Here is a 20,056-nt window from a genome sequence, read left to right as displayed (position 1 = left end):
TCAGCAGCAGGAGAAAAAAAACCTTTGAAGTGATAATTGAGATGACCCATAGAAGGTGGGAGGAGAACTTTACATAGGGAAATAGATTCAATTAGTGTAATGACCCAACCATTCCCAGTCTGTGTTTAAACCTAAGTTAATTGTACCTAACTTGCATATTAATTCGAGTTCAGCAGTCTCTCTCTGGAGTCTGTTTTTGAAGTTTTTTGTTGCAAAATTGCCACCTTCAAGTCTGTCACTGAGTGGTTAGAGAGGTTGAAGTGTTCTCCCTCTGGTTTTTGAATGTTATGATTCCTGATGTCAGATGTGTGTCCATTTATTCTTTTGCGCGGAGACTGTCCGGTTTGGCCAATGTACATGGCAGAGGGGCATTGCTGGCACATGATGACATATGTCACGTTGGTAGATGTGCAGGTGAATGAGCCCCTGATGGTGTGGCTGATGTGATTAGGTCCTATGATGGTGTCACTTGAATAGATATGTGGACAGAGCTGGCATTGGGCTTTGTTGCAAGGATAGGTTCCTGGGTTAGTGTTTATGTTGTATGGTGTGCGGTTGCTGGTGAGTATTTGCTTGAGGTTGGGAGGCTGTCTGTAAGCGAGGACTGGCCTGTCTCCCAAGATCTGTGAGAGTGAGGGATCATCTTTCAGGATAGGTTGTAGATCTTTGATGATGCGCTGGAGAGGTTTAGTTGGGGGCTGTAGGTGATGGTTAGTGGTGTTCTGTTATTTTTTTTGTTGGGCCTGTCCTGTAGTAGGTGGCTTCTGGGTACTCTTCTGGCTCTGTCAATCTGTTTTTTCACTTCAGGCGGGTACTGTAGTTTTAAGAATGCTTTGGTTGCATTAGGTTTTGAATAAGAGATTTCAGCTATGTACAGCAGGAAATGGTGGTGGTGATGCAGTAAATAGCATTCTTCTCCTCAATTCAATTTTGAACCGATGTCCTATCATCATAGTTGGGGATACTGTGGTGCTCGTTCCAGCTGAGAAGTAAGAGACCAGGATCACAAAGATTGCATGACAATTTATTTTGTTTGTTTTTTAATAGCATGTCTATTAACTCCAGTGTCTTGGACAAGTTCCAACTTGGTTACTTGCATTCTGCCTACCCAACCTCCTCCCCCTGCTGGTTCACTTCTGATTTCACTAACGTGCACAGCACTTATCACCATGGCAACTAGGTGCTTCACACAAAAATTAAAAAAACAAAGCATGAATGACATCAGTGAACCAGATTACTAAAAAAATCTCCACTTCCTGTCTTAAATTGCTGTGTGGTGCTGCTCTGCACTACAAAATAGTTCTTCTCTACCATCCCCCTGGTCCATGATGGAATTCTCTTTACTCAGTAAACATAGCAGCCGCAGGCCTTGATTCTGCACCTACTTACACGTGTGAATAACCGTCAGTGGGACTATTCACATGTGTAAGGTTATTCGCATACGTAACTGTAGGATGGAGGTCCGAGGTCCCAGCCCTACAATCACCTGGGTGCAAGCTGACCCATACATCTGCATGGAATTCCTTTAAAGTTGGGGGGGTTCTGCTCAGGCCACATGAAGCTCATTGCTGGATCAGGCCTGAAGTTTATAGACCAGTTGTAGACCAATTTGTGGGTCATTCGGAATGAATGGTGCTAGATAAGGTGTAAGACATAAAATATGTGTATATGTACAGAATTAGAAAATATTTTGCTAACTTGCACTAACAAAATTATTTAGAGTCTATTTCCGTATTGCTTCTTGTCTGACAGGAATCTTCAAGAAATCCTGGATGAAGACTATGATGACATCCTTGAGAACATGATGATTGATTTCACAGTAAGCCATTATCATCCTACTTACGGGCCCAGCTCTGCAAACACTTATACACAGAGTAACTTGGTTCATGAGTGGTCGCACTGAAATCAACACAACTGATCATATAAATTAAGTCCTCACCTTGATAAGTGTTTGCAGTATCAGGCTCTGTGGAAAGAATACAAATGGCGTGTGTAGCCAGCATTCTGTTTTTTACTTTGCCTTTGACTGTTGTAGATAATGAAGAAACAAGGAGGATCTATAGTTTCCATCGAACTTAAAGAAAATGGTGCAGACATTCCAATCACAAAGCATAACAGGTAGTTCTCTCTCTCTCTCTCTCTCATACACATACACTTTTCTTTAAGCATCTCGTGTTTTAGTTTCTGTCTTGGAAGAGGTATAGATTTATATATATATATTGGTTTTAAACTGTAAGATTTTTTTCATGAGCGAAATGTTTGTTACATAGGACAGTTGGAAGTAAAAGTCCTTACAGTGTATCAGGGATAACCTCAACACAGGGGTAACTGGGAGATGATAGTCTTTGGTCTGTGTTATGCAGAAGATCAGAAATGGTCCTGACTGGGCTTAAAATCTCTGAATCTGAAAGCCCTATTTAAGCCCTATATATAATATTTTAAATGGGTAGATGGTCTAGAGCTGCCATTCCAGGGAATTATTCCTATCACAAATAAAAAGAAGACTCAAACTGAGTTAAACCTGTGTAAATCCAGAATAATTGTGTTGACTTCAATGGGAGTTACTCTGGATTTATACCACTCTAAAACAGCAGAATATGGACCATGGATCTGTGTTCATAAATGTGCAAAGAGCACAAAATAAAGAATACCTACCATGGCTTACTCTGGGGCCCTTGGCTACTACTAGAATATAAATAATTAATAAGAATTACCTTATAATGTATAAAAATAGCATGGAAAATGCATTCATGGGGGTGACTGAATTGACAGTCATTTGTAGTGGCCATTCTTGTTTGTTTATGTACACAAGTAATCCTACTGAACTCAGTGGGATGGCTACACATGTGCACAAAGTTTCTTGCATGTGTTGGATTAAGGCCACATTCAGGAATGAACTATTGCAGATTTCCCCTTTAAAATCTCACTCTGTTTCACTAAAAGCAAGAAATCAATAGCATTCAGTTGATATTTCTGCAGGAAAGAATACGTCGATGCATACGTGAATTATGTGTTCAATGAATCGGTAAAGAAGCCGTTTGAGGATTTCAGGAGTGGGTTTTTAAGAGGCTGTCCAGCTAAAAAGTGGAAGCTCTTCCTTCCTATCGAGTTCCTGACTGTTTTCCGTGGACATACAAAATATGACTGGAAGCTGCTGGAAGAGGTAATGCAGTCCAGCAGAGCATGCGCCTGCTTTACTTGCTGAATATAGGCTCTCTGTCTTTGTTCTTTTGTTGAGTACAAACCTTATGAATGAGGTTCAGAGGCCTGGTAAGAGATGAGGGGCTTTTCATTTAGGGCAGTGGTCCCCAACCTTTTCGTCTGGCGGGCGCCAGATGAAGGACCATGGCAGCGGTGGAGCATCCTCCGAAATGTCGCCGAATTTCTGTGGCATTTTGGCGGCGATGCCTCTCGATGATGTTGCTTGTTGGCGGCAAGGGGCGTCATCGAAAGGTGTCGCCGCTGAAATGCCGCAGAAATTCAGCGGCATTTTGGCGGATGCTCCACCGCTGGCCAGGACGCGGGTGCATTTTGGGGACCCCTGACTTAGGGTGACCAGATGTCCCAATTTTATAAGGATAGTCCTGATATTTTGGGTCTTTTTCTTATATAGGGGTCTATTACTCCCCACCCCCTGTCCTGATTTTTCATACTTGCTGTCTGGTCACCCTATTTTCACTTTGGGTTCACACCAGTGCCCCAATGTATTGTTCCTAGTGGCTACTAGTCATTTTGGGACCAAACAGGTTGATGATATTCCTTTAAATTCTTTGGGGTTGTGCTATTGTCCTATTTTTAGTGCTCTGTAGCCAAAGAAACATGATCTGGAGGTCCATGCTGCAGCGTACAGCACCAAGCATGCTTTGGGCACTCAAAGTAAGACAGTAGAAGAGCGGTGCCTCTGCTGACTATGCGAATGTACAGCACCTAGAAAATTGGGCCCCAGTCATGGCAAGGGTTTGTAGGCATTACTGTCATACAAATACTAATAACAATTTTCAGAGCTGCACCTGTTACACTCTTGTTGGAAATTTGCCCCATATGAAAGAGGCCCCTTCGGTTTTCCTGGTACCACTCCCCTCTCTAGAACTGGTTGAGGCAGACCCTCGCTTAGAATGCCCTGAACTTCTGTGGAAGGGAGGGTGGAAGTGCTGTGTGAAGAGATGCCCCAAAATGGAATCCATCATAGCAAATAAGTCCATCATGGCAATATTAAAATATAAGACAAACATTTGGTACAGTTTTTCCATTCTATCTTAAAATAAGTATTTAAACAGCTGGGATTACAGGAATCGAATCTTGGAGTCGCCTTGTGTCTCCAGAAGAAAGGATTAGAGCCTTTTATCTTCCTTATGAGCCAAAGCCTGAGTCATTCAGGACCAAGTTTTCCCTCAGTTCTACCCGTGTAAGTAAGCCCAATGGCCTAAATTCATCTAGTTCTCTGTTACCCTGCATCTTATGCAGTCATTTATACCCATGCTAAGTAGGTGTAAACACTTTCATTGTGATTTGGTGGCACTGTGCCTGGCACCCCATGAAGTACAACCTGGGGGCAATCAGGAAGTAGACCCACTGGAGTTACAAAAAGTGGAAACTAGGTCAAATTACAAAGGATGAAAATTAAAAAAACCTAACACCACAAAAATATAAGGAGAAAATTATAAAGACCAAGGCAAAAAATGAGATTAAACTAGCTTGGGACAGAGAGAGAACAAGAAGAAAGCATTTTACAAGTATATGAGAAGCAAGAGGAAGACCAAGAACAGGCCCATTATTCAACAAGAAGGGAAAGACCGGAATGTTAAATGCTTGTTTTGTTTCAATTTTCACTAAAAAAGTTAACCATGATTGGATGACTACCATAGTGAATATCAGTGTAAATGGGGTAGGATCTAAGGCTAACAGAGAAAAAGAACAAATTAAAAATTACTTAGACAAGTTAGATGGTTTCAGGTTGGTAGGGCCTGATGAAATACATCCTGTGTTACTTAAACTGGCTGAGGAGATCGGAGACATTAGCAACTGTCTTGGAGAACTTGTGGAGGATGAGAGAGATCTCAGAGGACTGGAAAAAGGCAAATATAGTCCTCATTTATACAAAGGGGAATAAGGACAACCAGGGAATTATAAACCAGTCATCTTAACTTTGGTACCAGGAAAGATAATGGAGCAAATAATCTATTTGTAAGCACCTAAAACAAAATAAAGGTGATAAGTAACAATCAACATGGATTTATCAAGTATGAATGATGTCAAACCAACCTAAAATCCTTCTTTGAAAAGGTAACAAGCCTTGTGGCTAGGGGAGAAGCAGCAGATGTAACATATCTCAACTTTAATAAGTCCTCTGATATTCTCTCACATGACCCTATAAACAAACTAGAGAAATATAGTCTAGACAAATCTATTATAAGGTGGTTGCATAACTGGTTGGAAAAGAGTACGTGGAGAATAATTATCAATGGTTCACAATTAAGCTGCAAAGGTATATTGAGTGGGGTCCAGCAGGATCTCTCCTGGATCTGGTTCTAATCAATATCTTCATAAATGATTTGGATAATGGCATAGAGCAGCGGTTCTCAACCCAGAGCCCGAGCCCGAGCCACAGCATCTGCCACTGGGTTGAAGCCCCGATCCCTGTCTCCGCCCCTGCCCTGTGCGGGGCTGAAGCTGGGAGCAGCAGGGCTGAATGCTAGAGCCCCAAGCCCTGGTACTCCCCAGGGGGCCGAAGCCCTGAGCCCATGGGTAGTGTTGGGGGGGCGCATTAGGGGACACAGGTTGGTGGCAGCAGCTGCTGCTCTGGCTGGTGCCATTGCACAGGTAGCCAAGGCGTTCCCTTGTCTCCTGCTGCTGCAAGAGGTTGAAGCTTCTCCTCAGTTCCCAGCCCCCTTTGCTCACGCAGCCGGTAAGAGCTGTCTAGGGTGGAGGACCTGGCTCCGTGGCTGGCAGAGCCCACAGGGAGCAGCTACCACAGGGGAAGCCCTTCTGGCACACACCGCTAGCTACACCCTCCCTGCACCCTGAGCTATCCCCCTATCCGCAGACAGCCCCGAGCTACTCCCGTCCGCACACAGCCCCAAGCTACACCTCCCTGCACCCTGAGCTACCCCACTATCTACACACAGCCCCGAGCTATCCCTCTGTCCGCACACAGCCCCTAGCTACACCTCCCTGTACCCCGAGCTACTCCCTGTCTGCACACAGCCCCAAACTACCCCATCTGCACACAGCCCCTAGCTATACCTCCCTGCACCCTGAGCTACCCCCCAACCCCTAGCTACCTCTCTGCACCTTGAGCTACCCCAGTCCACACACAGCCACTAGCTACCCCTGCCTGCACCCTGAGGTACCTATTAATACATCCCAGAATGATGATCACTTTTTTGCAACAGTGGTACACTGTTGAGTCAGAGTTTCATCCTGAGCTACCTCCCTGCTCGCACACAACCCCAGCTACCCCTCTCCCTGAACCCTGTGCTACCCCTTGCCCACACATAGCCCCTAGCTACCCCCTCCCTGCACTCTGAGCTATTTTCAGACTTTTTGACCTGAGCGCCCACTTTTGAGTTATAATTTTTGGTTGCATACCCGCCGCGCTTCCCCCCCCCCGCCCGAACCCAGACAGGCGGGTGGCACCGCTGAGGTGAGTCAGGTGGTGGAGGTGGCACTCCCTTCCTGGACCCCATCATGGGGGGCTGTCTCAACCCCCACTGGCCCCAGCCCACCCAAAATAGAAGACAAACTACATCTATGCCTGATCCCCACAGCCCAGAGCCCCAAGTCCTTCCCTCCCCCAGCTGGGCCCTGGAGTTTTTGTAGCATGTTGTGGGGGCTTAGAGAGAACACTTATAAAGTTTGTGCATGATGTCAACCGGGGAGCAGTTGCAAGCGCTTTGGAAAACAGGATTAGGATGCAACATGATCTTTTGGAGAAATCTGAAATAAATAGGATGAAACTCAGTGAGTCAACAGTGTACCATTGTTGCAAAAAGCACTGAGAAGGCCTCAACTGGAGTATTTTGTCCAGTTCTGCGTAGTGGGCACCCCACTTCAGTAAGGATGTGGACAAATTGGAGAAAGTCCAAAGGAGAGCAACAAAATGACCTCTGTGGGAAGACTGAAAAAATTGGGTTTGTTTAGTCTGTAGATGAGAAGATTAATGGGGGACATAACAGTCTCCAAGTATGTAAAAGGTTGTTACAAAGAGGAGGGTAATAAATTGTTTTTCTTAACCACTGAGGACAGGACAAGAAGTAATGGGCTTAAACTGCAGCAGGGGGGAATTAAGTTAGCCGTTAGGAAAAACTTCCTGTCAGGATAGTTAAGCACTGTAACAAATTACCTAGGCAGGCTGTGTAATGTCCATTATTGAAGGATTTTAACAACAGGTTAGACAAATACCTGTCAAGGATGGTTTAGCTAATACTTACCAAGGTGTCTTCCAGTCTTATATTTGTAGATTAACTGGGCAGGGCTATTTTTATTCTCTTTGACAGAATACAAAGTACAAAGATTATGAAAAGTCTGATCAAACCATCAAGAATTTTTGGACTGTGTTTCATGAACTCCCAGAAGAAAAGAAGAAGAATTTTCTTGGTAATAAAACAGGCATTTTAAATAATGCACTAAATATTATTCCACCTAAGGCTAATATATAGCCAGTGGAGGCTATGGGTCATGAATCAGCATGCAGCTGAAGCATGAAGTATTTGATTAGCTTCACAGCAGTTACCTCATGAGAGTATTTGACTAAATGGAAGAATATCTGTTTCTTAATTCTTCATCAGTGTAACCCCATTGACTTCAATGGGATATAAATGAAAGAATGTGACACTGGATACTAGTAGAATAATGAGCTACAACCACAGCAAGAAATCAGGTAGTTCTGCTGGAAATATTTTAGAACTATTTGTTAGTAGTTAGAGCAGAGGACTAGGAGTCAAGACTTTTCCTCCCAGCTCCTTCTTTGATTGGATTAACTGATTTCTTAGTACAGCTGGGGTGCAGATTTCTGTTAAAATATTTTTTTCAACAGAAAATGCCATTTTTCCAGGCAAAATTTATTTTTTGCTGATACTCTTTGATTTCCCAGGAAAATCTAAACAAAATGTTTTGGCTCAAGTAGACCAAATTGAACATTTTGATGTTTTTAAATGAATCAGAAGGTTTAGTTTCAGGTCAGTTCAGCATGAATCTCTGCACCGAGCAGCTCTAGAGCATTATGGAATATGTAGTTCAGTGTCCCCATGCCCCCATTTTCTCTTTTGGGCAACTGCTCCCTGGCTAGACTCCATTTCCCATGATGCACCATAATGGTTCAACAAGCAGGAAGACTGTGATGCATTATGGGAGATGCAGTCCAGCCAGGGAGCCCCGTCCATAGAGGAGAATGCGGGTATTATGCACCAGCACTACAACTCCCATGAGGTGCTGTGACAGCTTGGGAAGGCCCCAGATTAATGTTGAACGAAGTCAAAATTGAACCTTTTACTTTGGTTCACCAAACCAAAATGAAATGTTTCAAATTTGAGAGTGCTGAAACATTTAATTTTGACTGAAAATGTTGAACAAAATGTGTAATTGAAATGTGTATGAACTTTCCGTCCATGAAAAAAATTGAAATTTGGACTTATTTTCCTGATTTGGGATGACAACAAATGTCAAAATATCAGAAATTCCCCACAGGACAGAAATTCTACTAGATCTACTAATTAATCTCTCTCTCCAAGGTATTTCAAGACATCTATCGCCATAGTACCTTAGTGCAGGATAGCCATAGATAGCAATTCCTGTGTGTCTTTTTGTATTTAATTTTATAAATGTTGAGGTGAAATTGTGGCACAGCTCAGAAGGAGGGGGCACAAAAAAGATGGCTTGGTCGGGGCCTAAGAAGAGTCCTTAATTATGTGAGTGGTCCTTACTGACACAAGTAGTCCCTGCTTTATCCAAGAAGGTTGCTGGATCAGATTCGTAGTTTTTAAACACAGAAAGCCTAGCCTAGCATTTCTAACTTAAAAAATCTTTTTGATTAAAAAAGAAAAGAAGAGATCATGCTCATTATAAGTCAGGAAGTAAAAGGATTGAAAATACTCAAGTACACTAAGTGCAAAACAAAAAACACAGAACAAATAGCTTATACAATTACCTGTATATTCACTTGGTGATTCTCTGCCCCCAACCCCACTCTCCAATAATATTATCTTAATATGTTTTCTATCTGTATCGTGTTGAGTTGTTTTTTTTTCCTCCCCTCAGCTTTTCTGACAGGAACGGATCGAATCCCTGCTGAAGGGATGAGACATTTTCAGTTCACTATTGCAGACTTTAAAAAAGAAAACCCAGACCTTTTCCATCCTATTGCGAATACCTGCTATCACGTCTTGATGCTCCCGAGATACAGCAATGAAGAGATCCTTCGGGAAAAGTTCCTGAATGCCTTAGAGTTTTATGAAAAATTTAGCCTATCATAAATTGTGGCCAAGAAGCAATGTAAAAAACATTTTTCATGTCTTACTTGGAATAGTCTTCTATTGTTAGCTCTTGTGGGAGGAGAAGCCACCAAATCCTGTTTTTTATTTATACTGCACCTTAAAAACATTCAGATTCATTCATCCATTGGGATTGCACTTTAACAAAGGAGGTGATTCTCAGGCCTGCAAAGTACCTAACATTGTAGAACAGGTTTGTAAAAAGACACTGAACTAACTAGCCAAATGCAACGTTGACTAAACAAAAATGTATTATTGTTATTGGTTAAATGACTTTTTTCCCTGCATAATCTCTTAACAATGGTTAAAAAATATGTGTGTGTGTGTGTGTATATTATATATTATATATATTATATACACACACACACACTGTATTTATATATATATATGTGTGTGTGTGTGTATAGAGAGAGAGAGTGATTTTGTGATATGACAGGTGTATATACACTACATAGGAATTTCAAAGGTACCTATTGGAGTTAAATGCCCAGTTCTCCTGGAATTTCATTTGGATTTGGGTTCAGCGAAAAAGAGGTTAATTAGATGCTGGTAGGAGGGGTTGGTAAAGACAGTGATGACTAACTCTACAGTGCTCTTATTTGACATGGGCCTGATTACTCGGCAAAATAAGTCACTATCTTTGCCAGTTGCAGAAGCCTGAATTGTGTTCACATGGTGACCTCGAGAAGCAAGTCAACAACTATAATATTAACAAATAAGAATTAACACCTCTCCTATAGGTTTCCCAATGCATCCTGTCTTCACTATGTCTTTTTTTGTTAGGCCTGTAAGGTCTTTGGGGCAGAGATTCTCCATACTTTGTATCTTGTATAGAACCAAGCACACTGTCAATGCATTCTTAATAGTAGTCATGCCAAGGGGAGAGGAGGAGGAAATTTCCACTGATCAGATATACTAGTGATGAGTTCTCTAGCCTTACCCACTACCTAAGGGGGCTTGAACCTGCAAATTCGTACTTAACTGAGCAGTCCATACTCTGACAACCACTGCCTTTGACTCCCCTAAGTAAGAGTTTTCAGGATCAGGACCTAACATGGTAAATATTTTATATTCTGTCAGTCATTTCCAGGCTTCGCTAAAAGCTGTATTTTTAAAACATTAATGCAAGGGCCTTGCATTCCCAACAAGCTGTAAACTTATTATTTTACTGTAAGTAGCTTTTTAAAGAGGGTGTGTGGTGTCCTAAGCAAATAGATTTCATTTTCAAAAGCATGATTTTTTTTAAATAAATGTCACTGCTACCGTAAGTTAAACTCTTAGGGTCTAACTCCATGTGAGTGGATCTATGCAGGCTTCCTGGTGGGCCCTGGGAGATGCCTGTACTTTGTACAGTTAAGGCCCAACACTGATAACATTATGCAAGGTTGTAAACACTGCAGACTATACTTCTGTATAGTTTGTTTCTTGTAAAAAGCATATAAATATTGCATCTTTTTCACTGCCCGACAACAATGTTCATTGCTTACCCTGCGTACCATATGTTTTTTACACGTTGAATATGTCAATGGGCAGGTAGCTAAAGCAAGTTTCATGTGTAAGAAAGTGTTTTACTGGCCCTTTTGCCAAATGTGTTGAAATAAATGACGATAGTCTTTCATATTTACAGCTGACAGTGTTTTTCTTTGTTGTACAGCTGCTGGTGGACTGTTGTGTTTCCTTGAGTTTCTCTCTTCATAAAGCCCATTTTGAGAAGCAGTTACAATAGGAAGTGAAGGCTGAGCTGAGTGTTTAAGTCCATTATGTGTAGCATAATTATGTTTCTGATCCAATTTCCTATTACATTAGTAAGCCAGGTCAAGGTCATTGCTGTGTGGTGAGATATTTGCTTTATACTCGTATATAGATCTAGGACAAACATTAGATACAGTATTCTTCACTTCCTGTCCTAAACTGTTCTGTGTTGCTGCTGTGTGCTGCACAGACCCTATGTTTTGCTCCAGAGGCAGCTGCATTTCAGTGATAAGTGAGGTGATTCCTGTATAAGTCTGGCCCCACACTCCCTTTCCTTCTGTCAGTGCAGAGGAAACTAAACTCTTGGATCTGAACAGGGTCACAGGGGGGAGCACCGGCTCTACCCATGGCTCCAGATTCCCACAGAAACTTCTCTGTGGGCTGGGCAGGCCTGGCTATGCTCTTTGGCATCTTGCTCCTTCCTCCTAAAACTGTAGGCCAAAGCAAAGCAAGTGCCATATGTTGTGATGCCTCCTCCCACACATACCCCCTACAGGAGTTTCAGAGAGGAGCAGCAGCTGAAGTCTCTGGCTCTGTCACTCCTAGAGGAGAGAGGTTGCCATCGTGTTGCAAAGGGTGAAGTGGAAGTGTGTGATGAAACAGGCAGCAGGACCCTGTGCCTCTTTTATACACTGCACTTTCTTTCATTGCAGTGAGGAGATTTAATTCGGATGAACGACTTGCAATATTGTATCCCCAAATCCTAACCGAGCTGGGACTCCCACTCAGCTTTCCTGCATGGCGGCTCAAAGCACCACCCTGGGCCAGCCTGCCGCTGATCTACTTGTTTCTTTCCTTTTATATTTTCTGATTCTACACTAGGGCTTGGAAATTCTGAGTGATTGTAAGTACTGTGCAACTATATGAAAGAGGTTTTCTGTTTGGATTTCACAGTAACCCAGTACAAATTAAATGATTATAGGTTTATCTGTAGCCTGAAGGAATTTCCTCCATCTTGTATGATGCAACTGGGCATGAGAGATAAAGCCTGGAGTAACTTGCAAGGCTATTTTTAATTCGTCCTCAAATAAGCCCTAATCTTAAAAAAATAGACTCCCTCACAAGCAGTACTTTGGGCATCAATTTGTGTCTACATTACAGCTCCTGAGTACATTACCAAAGAAACCCCAAAAACAATCCAGAGGAGCTGAACCTATTTTAAGACAGATTTTGTGTAGGCCAGAGGAAGTGTATGAAACCCACATTAGAAAGTATTTTTTGAGACTCCTCTTCCTGTCTGAATGTCACACTTAAAGAAGCCCTAATGCCGTTTGCAGAGAAGAAGAGCTGGTTTTGTCAGGCATCCTTTTAGAGCAAAATCTCCTTGGAGTTTCTAGGTCAAGATAAGCCAAAGGGTGTGAGATGTGCTCTGTGAAAGGGTTAGCCAAGGGTAGGGAATGGATGTTCTGGAGGAAAGGGCCACTGGATCACTTGCACACAGAACTACCGCTGTAGCACTGGTTGGCATAACCTCGGCCTTGCTCTGGAGATTCTGTACGGGATACAGGCATGACAGCCTGGGACTCTTGGTAAATGTCCTCCAAAAGGAGATAGCTAAACCATGGCAGGAGTACAGGAAAAAACACATAAGTGGGTTCATTCCCTCCAGTGACAGAGACTTCTATGGTCACCTCAGGGTTATTACTCCCACACAAGCATGTTTATGGATGGTGGGTGAATAATGTCTGGCTTGTCAGATGGCATCTTATCCCATTAGATCAAGAGTTCTGCCTTCAGTCTATTCCCAACCCCCAACTCTGGGTCATTCTTACTTTGAGTCACTTGCTGGCTGACAGACAGATTCCTCCAGGGACTAGAGACATCAGCGCATGTCTGCCAAGGACCATCTACTAGAACTATAATAGAAGTTTTTAATCTGCCTTCATTCCAGGTCTAAAACCTTTCTGTTCCAACATTAATATAAGGCTTGCTTTATTTCTTCTGAGACAATGCAGGGACAATATGGATGAGAAAAGACCTGTGTACTTATGTGCTAAAATACTGTTAAGGGGAAATAATTCCCAGGATTAGAGACTAAATAAAGAAATACAAATTTTTAAAAACAAAGAGACAGGAAGCCACCAGACACAAGAAATATTAATCTTAACGAGAGGACAGAGACTGCAGTAGGAAATGTAGGGGCCCAAATTCTCTGCTGCCCTGAGTTTTTGTGTGGCACAGCAGAGGGGGGCAGCTCCTTGAATCTCAGGGTAGATCTGAACCCATGGTTGGTTAGAGCAGCACCTAGGCTGCTCTGACTTATGCCAGCTGACTGCAGCAGCTGGAGCTCAATGCACTCTTGTACATCCGGGCCCCCTCACAAATCTTTCTCCCCCATTCGGCAGGAATTCTCAGCTAGCCAGATCTGGCTGCTTCCTGGCCTTTTGTGTACCACCAGAGAAAAATCAAAGGGACCAGAATGCACAAGAGAATCTGCCCTCTAATATATACCAGTTAACGAATGTTGGTGCTCTGATGTTTCTGTAAAAAGCTAGTAGAAGATGGGATGAAAATTACAAGCAAGGAGGAAAGCAGGCAAGAAATCTGTGAACTGACTAATCTGAGACAAAGCAATAAAATGTAAAAATACATGACACACACACTGCACCAGTAGGGATGACGTAGCTGTCACTCTATCAAGCATCCAATCACGCTGCCTAAGCACTGGTACAAAATGAAGGATCAAATTGATTTAACTACAGAAGACGCTGCTGTTGTGCTGAACTACTCTTACCTAGTTGGATGGATTTTTTAAATTTGTCTGAAGTTTTCCTTCTCTGCCTGTGAAATGGCTCATACGTTCTTCAGTCCTCCATTGTGGCAAAGCTCATGCAAAGAGATGGGAATTATGCGGTGATCAGAACATACACAGTATTTCTAACCCCAAATATTCAAGGAGAATGAGTCAGCTCCCTGCACCCAACAAAATAATGATTGTCTTATAAATTATGAGCTTTTAAAGTAAAAACATACAGTTTGGATAATTTTTTCTTTATCTTCAGGTTTTGAGTCTTTAGGGTGCACTCAGGTCACATTCTCGAGCTTTTCTCAGAAGCCCCAGTGCTAGAGAAACCTGCTCTTTAGAAAAGGAAGCTGGGAGTCTCATGTCTTCAGTAGCTCGGGCTTTCGTTAGCTTGGGATTGTTCTGATCTCTAGGGCTTGGCTACACTGGGCTGCAACTTTCCCGCTCAGGGGTGTGAAAAAACACCCTCCTCCCCCGAGCGCTGCAAGATACAGCGCTGTAAAGCCTCAGTGTAATCAGTGCCGCAGCGCTGGGAGCACAGCTCCCAGCGCTGCAAGCTACACCCGTAGAGGATGTGGTTTATGTGCAGCGCTAGGAGAGCTCTCTCCCAGCGCTGGTGCTGTGACCACACTCACACTTAAGTTTCAAGTGTAGCCATACCCCCAAGTCAGTTCCCTAGTGCAGAGTCCTCTGTTGAAAAGCTCTACCCCCTGCAAGCTGCACTAATGATTACAGCTGTGTCAATGGTTCCTGGCAAGGTCTCAGAATGCCCTAGGCTCCTTTTCGATTGGTTTTCTGCTTGATTTTTGGGGAGTACAAACATACATTGTTTTGGGAATTATTTTAATATTACCTTCAAGTGATACTACACGAATGCTGGCACCTTTTCTCTTACTGCTGCATACTGAGAAAGCTGATCATCTGGCTAACCAGCACCTCTGTGCAATTGGCACTAAAAACTGGATTTAAAACAGGGCTGTTCCTCTTCCCTTCCCTCCCTTTTTTGGTCACTTGGCTTCTCAGATTGTAAACTCTTCAAGGCAGGGATTATGTTTTCATATTGAATGGACAGTAGCTAGCATTAGCAAGTAGCAGCAATGAGAATCATGATAATTGTTTGGCTACTAATAACATGCTTAACTTTGCATGCTGGAATTCAGGCCAGATCCTCAGCTGGTGTAAATCAACAGTTAATAGTGCTACACTGATTTACTCCAGCTGAGATCTGCTAATCAAATGTCATGCTTCTGGGTGCAAACTGATCATCACAGTAGTCAGGAAGGAACTTACTCCAGATACAGCATTGAATGATTACCCAGATAGCTATCAAGCTACCTGGAAGAGCATTTTGGTTAGGTTTGTGTGTATGTTTACTTTGCTTTGGCCTGCCTCTAAAGAATTAGGCATTAGCTACTGTTGAAGGAGAGACAGAAGATTTAATGACTTGATGAGGTATGACATCTCCTATGTTGCTAAGTAATAATGATCAATCACAGACCAATGCTATATCTGCATGAAAATACAGCCTGCAACTATGAACTCCTGGGTCAAGAGATATGATACTCTACATCACCATGGAGACAACATGAGCTGAAAGGTAAAAAACAGAAACCTATAACATTCCACAAACTATGGAAGGTCAGATTCTTAACTGGGCATAACAAACCAATGTTTGTGGCTCTGTGTTGCTGGGGCAGGATCTGCCCTGGCCAAGTCCCTAATGTGGTTTAGAGCAGCCCCGGACAATTATTTTCCACCAGTTCCTTTCAAAAACCTCATTCCCTCAAAACATGAACAGTACCTGCTTGCCTCCTGAAAACAGAAGTCTCCAACAGCTCTCCCATAACAGTCCTTAATGGACAGAAATCACATCTGATTGTCCACTTGTGCGGACAACTGTGGTTGTTTGCACCACAGTGAGGTCAGCCCTGGATCAGCTATTACTCAAGCTGGTATCCTCTATGGTAGGAGAAAGATGGTCTGGCCAAAAGTACCAAGGCTCTGGAGTATCTGTAATCATGCTCTCACATACAGTCGGTCTCCTTCCCCTCCAGGCTGGAAAATAGGTGTCCAGACTTTAATTGACTCATATGGATAAGAACATAGTGAACTGAAATGGTATTTAAAGAGAACTGTAGTCTAGGGCTTGGAGCTTTTGAATGGAAGCTAAAAACAGCAGCATTTGAAACATGGAGCTGCCATAGGTTCACCATATGCCTCTGAATCAGTTTGCATCTTGAGAAACTGGTAGCCAGTTGAAATGAAGCCTCTTAGAGATCTCCCTATGCATCCGAAGAAGTGAGCTGTAGCTCATGAAAGCTCGTGCTGAAATAAATTTGTTAGTCTCTAAGGTGCTACAAGTACTCGTGTTCTTTTTGGGGATACAGACTAACACGGCTGCTACTCTGAAACCTGTCTTTAATGGCTGTCCCACTGCTGAAGGAGCATATTTCCTCTATAATAATTCCTATTTCACAGGGGGGGGTTAGAGGGTTATTTTACTACCTATTTGTGAAGAGTTTTGAAGAGGAGTAGTGCTATTCAGATGCATAAGTAGTAGTGTGATCACCAGATAAGTCACAGTTAAAAATTAATACCATGCACAAAAATGGAAGAAGTGCCAACACTGGAATCTGAAACACACACTGAAGATAGATACCTAATTACCTGTTGGAAGGAGCTTTACAGAATAGATGAATGCTGCTACCTCATCACCTTTCTTGAGCCTAAATTGCATTTGGAACATTAACCCCACCTTGGGATGTGTTTAGCCAATATCAATTTCCCCCTTTTCAGTTGTGGCTTCAACTCCAGACCTCTTAAAAACAGGCCCAGGTAACTAGCTTCTCTTGGCCAGCATTCCACCTGCAGAGCTAGTTGGCTGCAGTGAGGAATGCATTGTCTTAAACTGACAGTTGTGTAAAGAATCCCTCCTCTCAGCTTAGGGTGACCAGACAGCAAGTGTGAAAAATCAGGACCAGGGGTGGGGGTAATAGGTGTCTATATAAGACAAAGTCCCAAATATTGGGACTGTCCCTATAAAATCGGGCCATCTGGTCACCTTACCTCAGCTTGTCTGAAAACCAGGCGGTCTAAAAAGAATTGCATACTTACATTTAAAAGCATCACTCTAACGTTTTAATCGTTCATGTTCATAATAGCTGCATGATCTCTTCAGAAGTGAGATAGTCAGAAAGCTCTGGTAATTATATTTCCTAGGTAGAGAAACACCCACAGCTTGCTGAAGACAATAATCCCTGAGTCAAGGTCTGGTTCCTCTGTAATGACCAGCATTGCTGGAATCCAATATATGTAGATTGATTTGTTCAGAATTACATGTGGAAATATAAAAAAGAGTCAGACATGTACTTGCTCTTCAATCAAGTGAAGCTATAGTAAACTATTAAAAATCATATTGTTAATGGTATTTAGGCACCTAATATACAGATAGGTGCCTAGTGGGATTTTAAAAATGCCTAGGACCCTAATGCCTATTGTTTTTTGCATCTTTTGGTGCCTAAATACCTTTAGACTCATAGACTCTAGGACTGAAAGGGACCTCGAGAGGTCATCGAGTCCAGTCCCCTGCCCTCATGGCAGGACCAAATACTGTCTAGACCATCCCTGATAGACATTTATCTAACCTACTTTTAAATATCTCCAGCGATGGAGATTCCACAACTTCCCTAGGCAATCTATTCCAGTGTTTAACTACCCTGACAGTTAGGAACGTTTTCCTAATGTCCAACCTAAATCTCCCTTGCTGCAGTTTAAGCCCATTGCCTCTTGTTCTATCATTGGAGGCTAAGGTGAACAAGTTTTCTCCCTCCTCCTGATGACACCCTTTTAGATACCTGAAAACTGCTATCATGTCCCCTCTCAGTCTTCTCTTTTCCAAACTAAACAAACCCAATTCCTTCAGCCTTCCTTCACAGGTCATGTTCTCAAGACCTTTAATCATTCTTGTTGCTCTTCTCTGGACCCTCTCCAATTTCTCCACATCTTTCTTGAAATGCGGTGCCCAGAACTGGACACAATACTCCAGTTGAGGCCTAACCAGTGCAGAGTAAAGCGGAAGAATGACTTCTCGTGTCTTGTTTACAACACACCTGTTAATGCATCCCAGAATCATGTTTGCTTTTTTTGCAACAGTATCACACTGTTGACTCATATTAAGCTTGTGGTCCACTATGACCCCTAGATCTCTTTCTGCCATACTCCTTCCTAGACAGTCTCTTCCCATTCTGTATGTGTGAAACTGATTGTTCCTTCCTAAGTGGAGCACTTTGCATTTATCTTTATTGAACTTCATCCTGTTTACCTCAGACCATTTCTCCAATTTGTCCAGATCATTTTGAATTTTGACCCTGTCCTCCAGAGCAGTTGCAATCCCTCCCAGTTTGGTATCGTCCGCAAACTTAATAAGCGTACTTTCTATGCCAACATCTAAATCGTTGATGAAGATATTGAACAGAACCGGTCCCAAAACAGACCCCTGCGGAACCCCACTTGTTATACCTTTCCAGCAGGATTGGGAGCCATTAACAACTACTCTCTGAGTACAGTTATCCAGCCAGTTATGCACCCACCTTATAGTAGCCCCATCTAAATTGTACTTTCCTAGCTTATCTATAAGAATATCATGCGAAACTGTATCAAATGCCTTACTAAAGTCTAGGTATATCACATCCACCGCTTCTCCCTTATCCACAAGGCTCGTTATCCTATCAAAGAACGCTATCAGATTAGTTTGACACGATTTGTTCTTTACAAATCCATGCTGGCTATTCCCTATCACCTTACCACCTTCCAAGTGTTTGCAGATGATTTCTTTGATTACCTGCTCCATTATCTTCCCTGGCACAGAAGTTAAACTAACTGGTCTGTAGTTTCCTGGGTTGTTTTTATTTCCCTTTTTATAGATGGGCACTATATTTGCCCCCTTCCAGTCTTCTGGAATCTCCCCCGTCTCCCATGATTTCCCAAAGATAATAGCTAGAGGCTCAGATACCTCTTCCATTAACTCCTTGAGTATTCTAGGATGCATTTCATCAGGCCCTGGTGACTTGCAGGCATCTAACTTTTCTAAGTGATTTTTTACTTGCTCTTTCCTTATTTTCTCTTCTAAACCTACCCTCTTCCCGTAAGCATTCACTATACTAGACATTCCTTCAGACTTCTCAGTGAAGACCAAAACAAAGAAGTCATTAAGCATCTCTGCCATTTCCAAGTCTCCCGTTACTGTTACCCCCTCCTCATTGAGCAGTGGGCCTACCCTGTCCTTAGTCTTCCTCTTGCTTCTAATGTATTGATAAAAAGTCTTCTTGTTTCCCTTTATTCCCATAGCTAGTTTGAGTTCATTTTGTGCCTTTGCTTTTCTAATCTTGCCTCTGCATTCCTGTGTTATTTGCCTATATTCATCCTTCGTGATCTGACCTAGTTTCCATTTTTTATATGACGCCTTTTTATTTTGTAGGTCACGCAAGATCTCAAGGGTAAGCCAAGGTGGTCTTTTGCCACATTTTCTATCTTTCCTAACCATCGGAATAACTTGCTTTTGGGCCCTTAATAGCGTCCCTTTGAAAAACTGCCAACTTTCCTCAGTTGTTTTTCCCCTCAGTCTTAATTCCCATGGGACCTTGCCTATCAGCTCTCTGAGCTTACCAAAATCCGCCTTCCTGAAATCCATTGTCTCTATTCTGCTGTACTCCCTTCTACCTTTCCTTAGAATTGCAAATTCTATGATTTCATGATCACTTTCACCCAAGCTTCCTTCTACTTTCAAATTCTCAACAAGTTCCTCCCTATTGGTTAAAATCAAGTCTAGAACAGCTTCCCCCCTAGTAGCTTTTTCAACTTTCTGAAATAAAAAGTTGTCTGCAATGCAGTCCAGGAACTTATTGGATAGTCTGTGCCCCGTGGTGTTATTTTCCCAACATATATCTGGATAGTTGAAGTCCCCCATCACCACCAAATCTTGGGCTTTGGATGATTTTGTTAGTTGTTTGAAAAAAGCCTCATCCACCTCTTCCGCCTGATTAGGTGGCCTGTAGTAGACTCCCAGCACGACATC

The 20,056-nt window shown here is 42.6% G+C and overlaps 1 protein-coding gene across 1 annotated transcript in view; it reads left to right on the top strand.

The window, feature by feature from the left end:
* The window catches only part of HERC6 (HECT and RLD domain containing E3 ubiquitin protein ligase family member 6), a 105,911-nt gene extending 94,803 nt beyond the window's left edge, over window positions 1-11,108 (top strand). Inside the window, exons 43-47 of the mRNA XM_030565087.1 lie at window positions 1,753-1,819; window positions 2,036-2,118; window positions 2,980-3,163; window positions 7,497-7,596; window positions 9,256-11,108. Coding sequence (XP_030420947.1) covers window positions 1,753-1,819; window positions 2,036-2,118; window positions 2,980-3,163; window positions 7,497-7,596; window positions 9,256-9,470 — 649 coding nt within the window. The 3' untranslated portion in view covers window positions 9,471-11,108. The remainder of the gene's footprint in view (window positions 1-1,752; window positions 1,820-2,035; window positions 2,119-2,979; window positions 3,164-7,496; window positions 7,597-9,255) is intronic.
* The last annotated feature ends 8,948 nt before the right edge of the window (window positions 11,109-20,056 follow it).

The sequence above is a fragment of the Gopherus evgoodei genome, chromosome 5 (assembly GCF_007399415.2).
Source record: "Gopherus evgoodei ecotype Sinaloan lineage chromosome 5, rGopEvg1_v1.p, whole genome shotgun sequence".
Classification (NCBI taxonomy): domain Eukaryota; kingdom Metazoa; phylum Chordata; order Testudines; family Testudinidae; genus Gopherus; species Gopherus evgoodei.
This window is presented reverse-complemented; position numbering and strand designations above follow the sequence as displayed.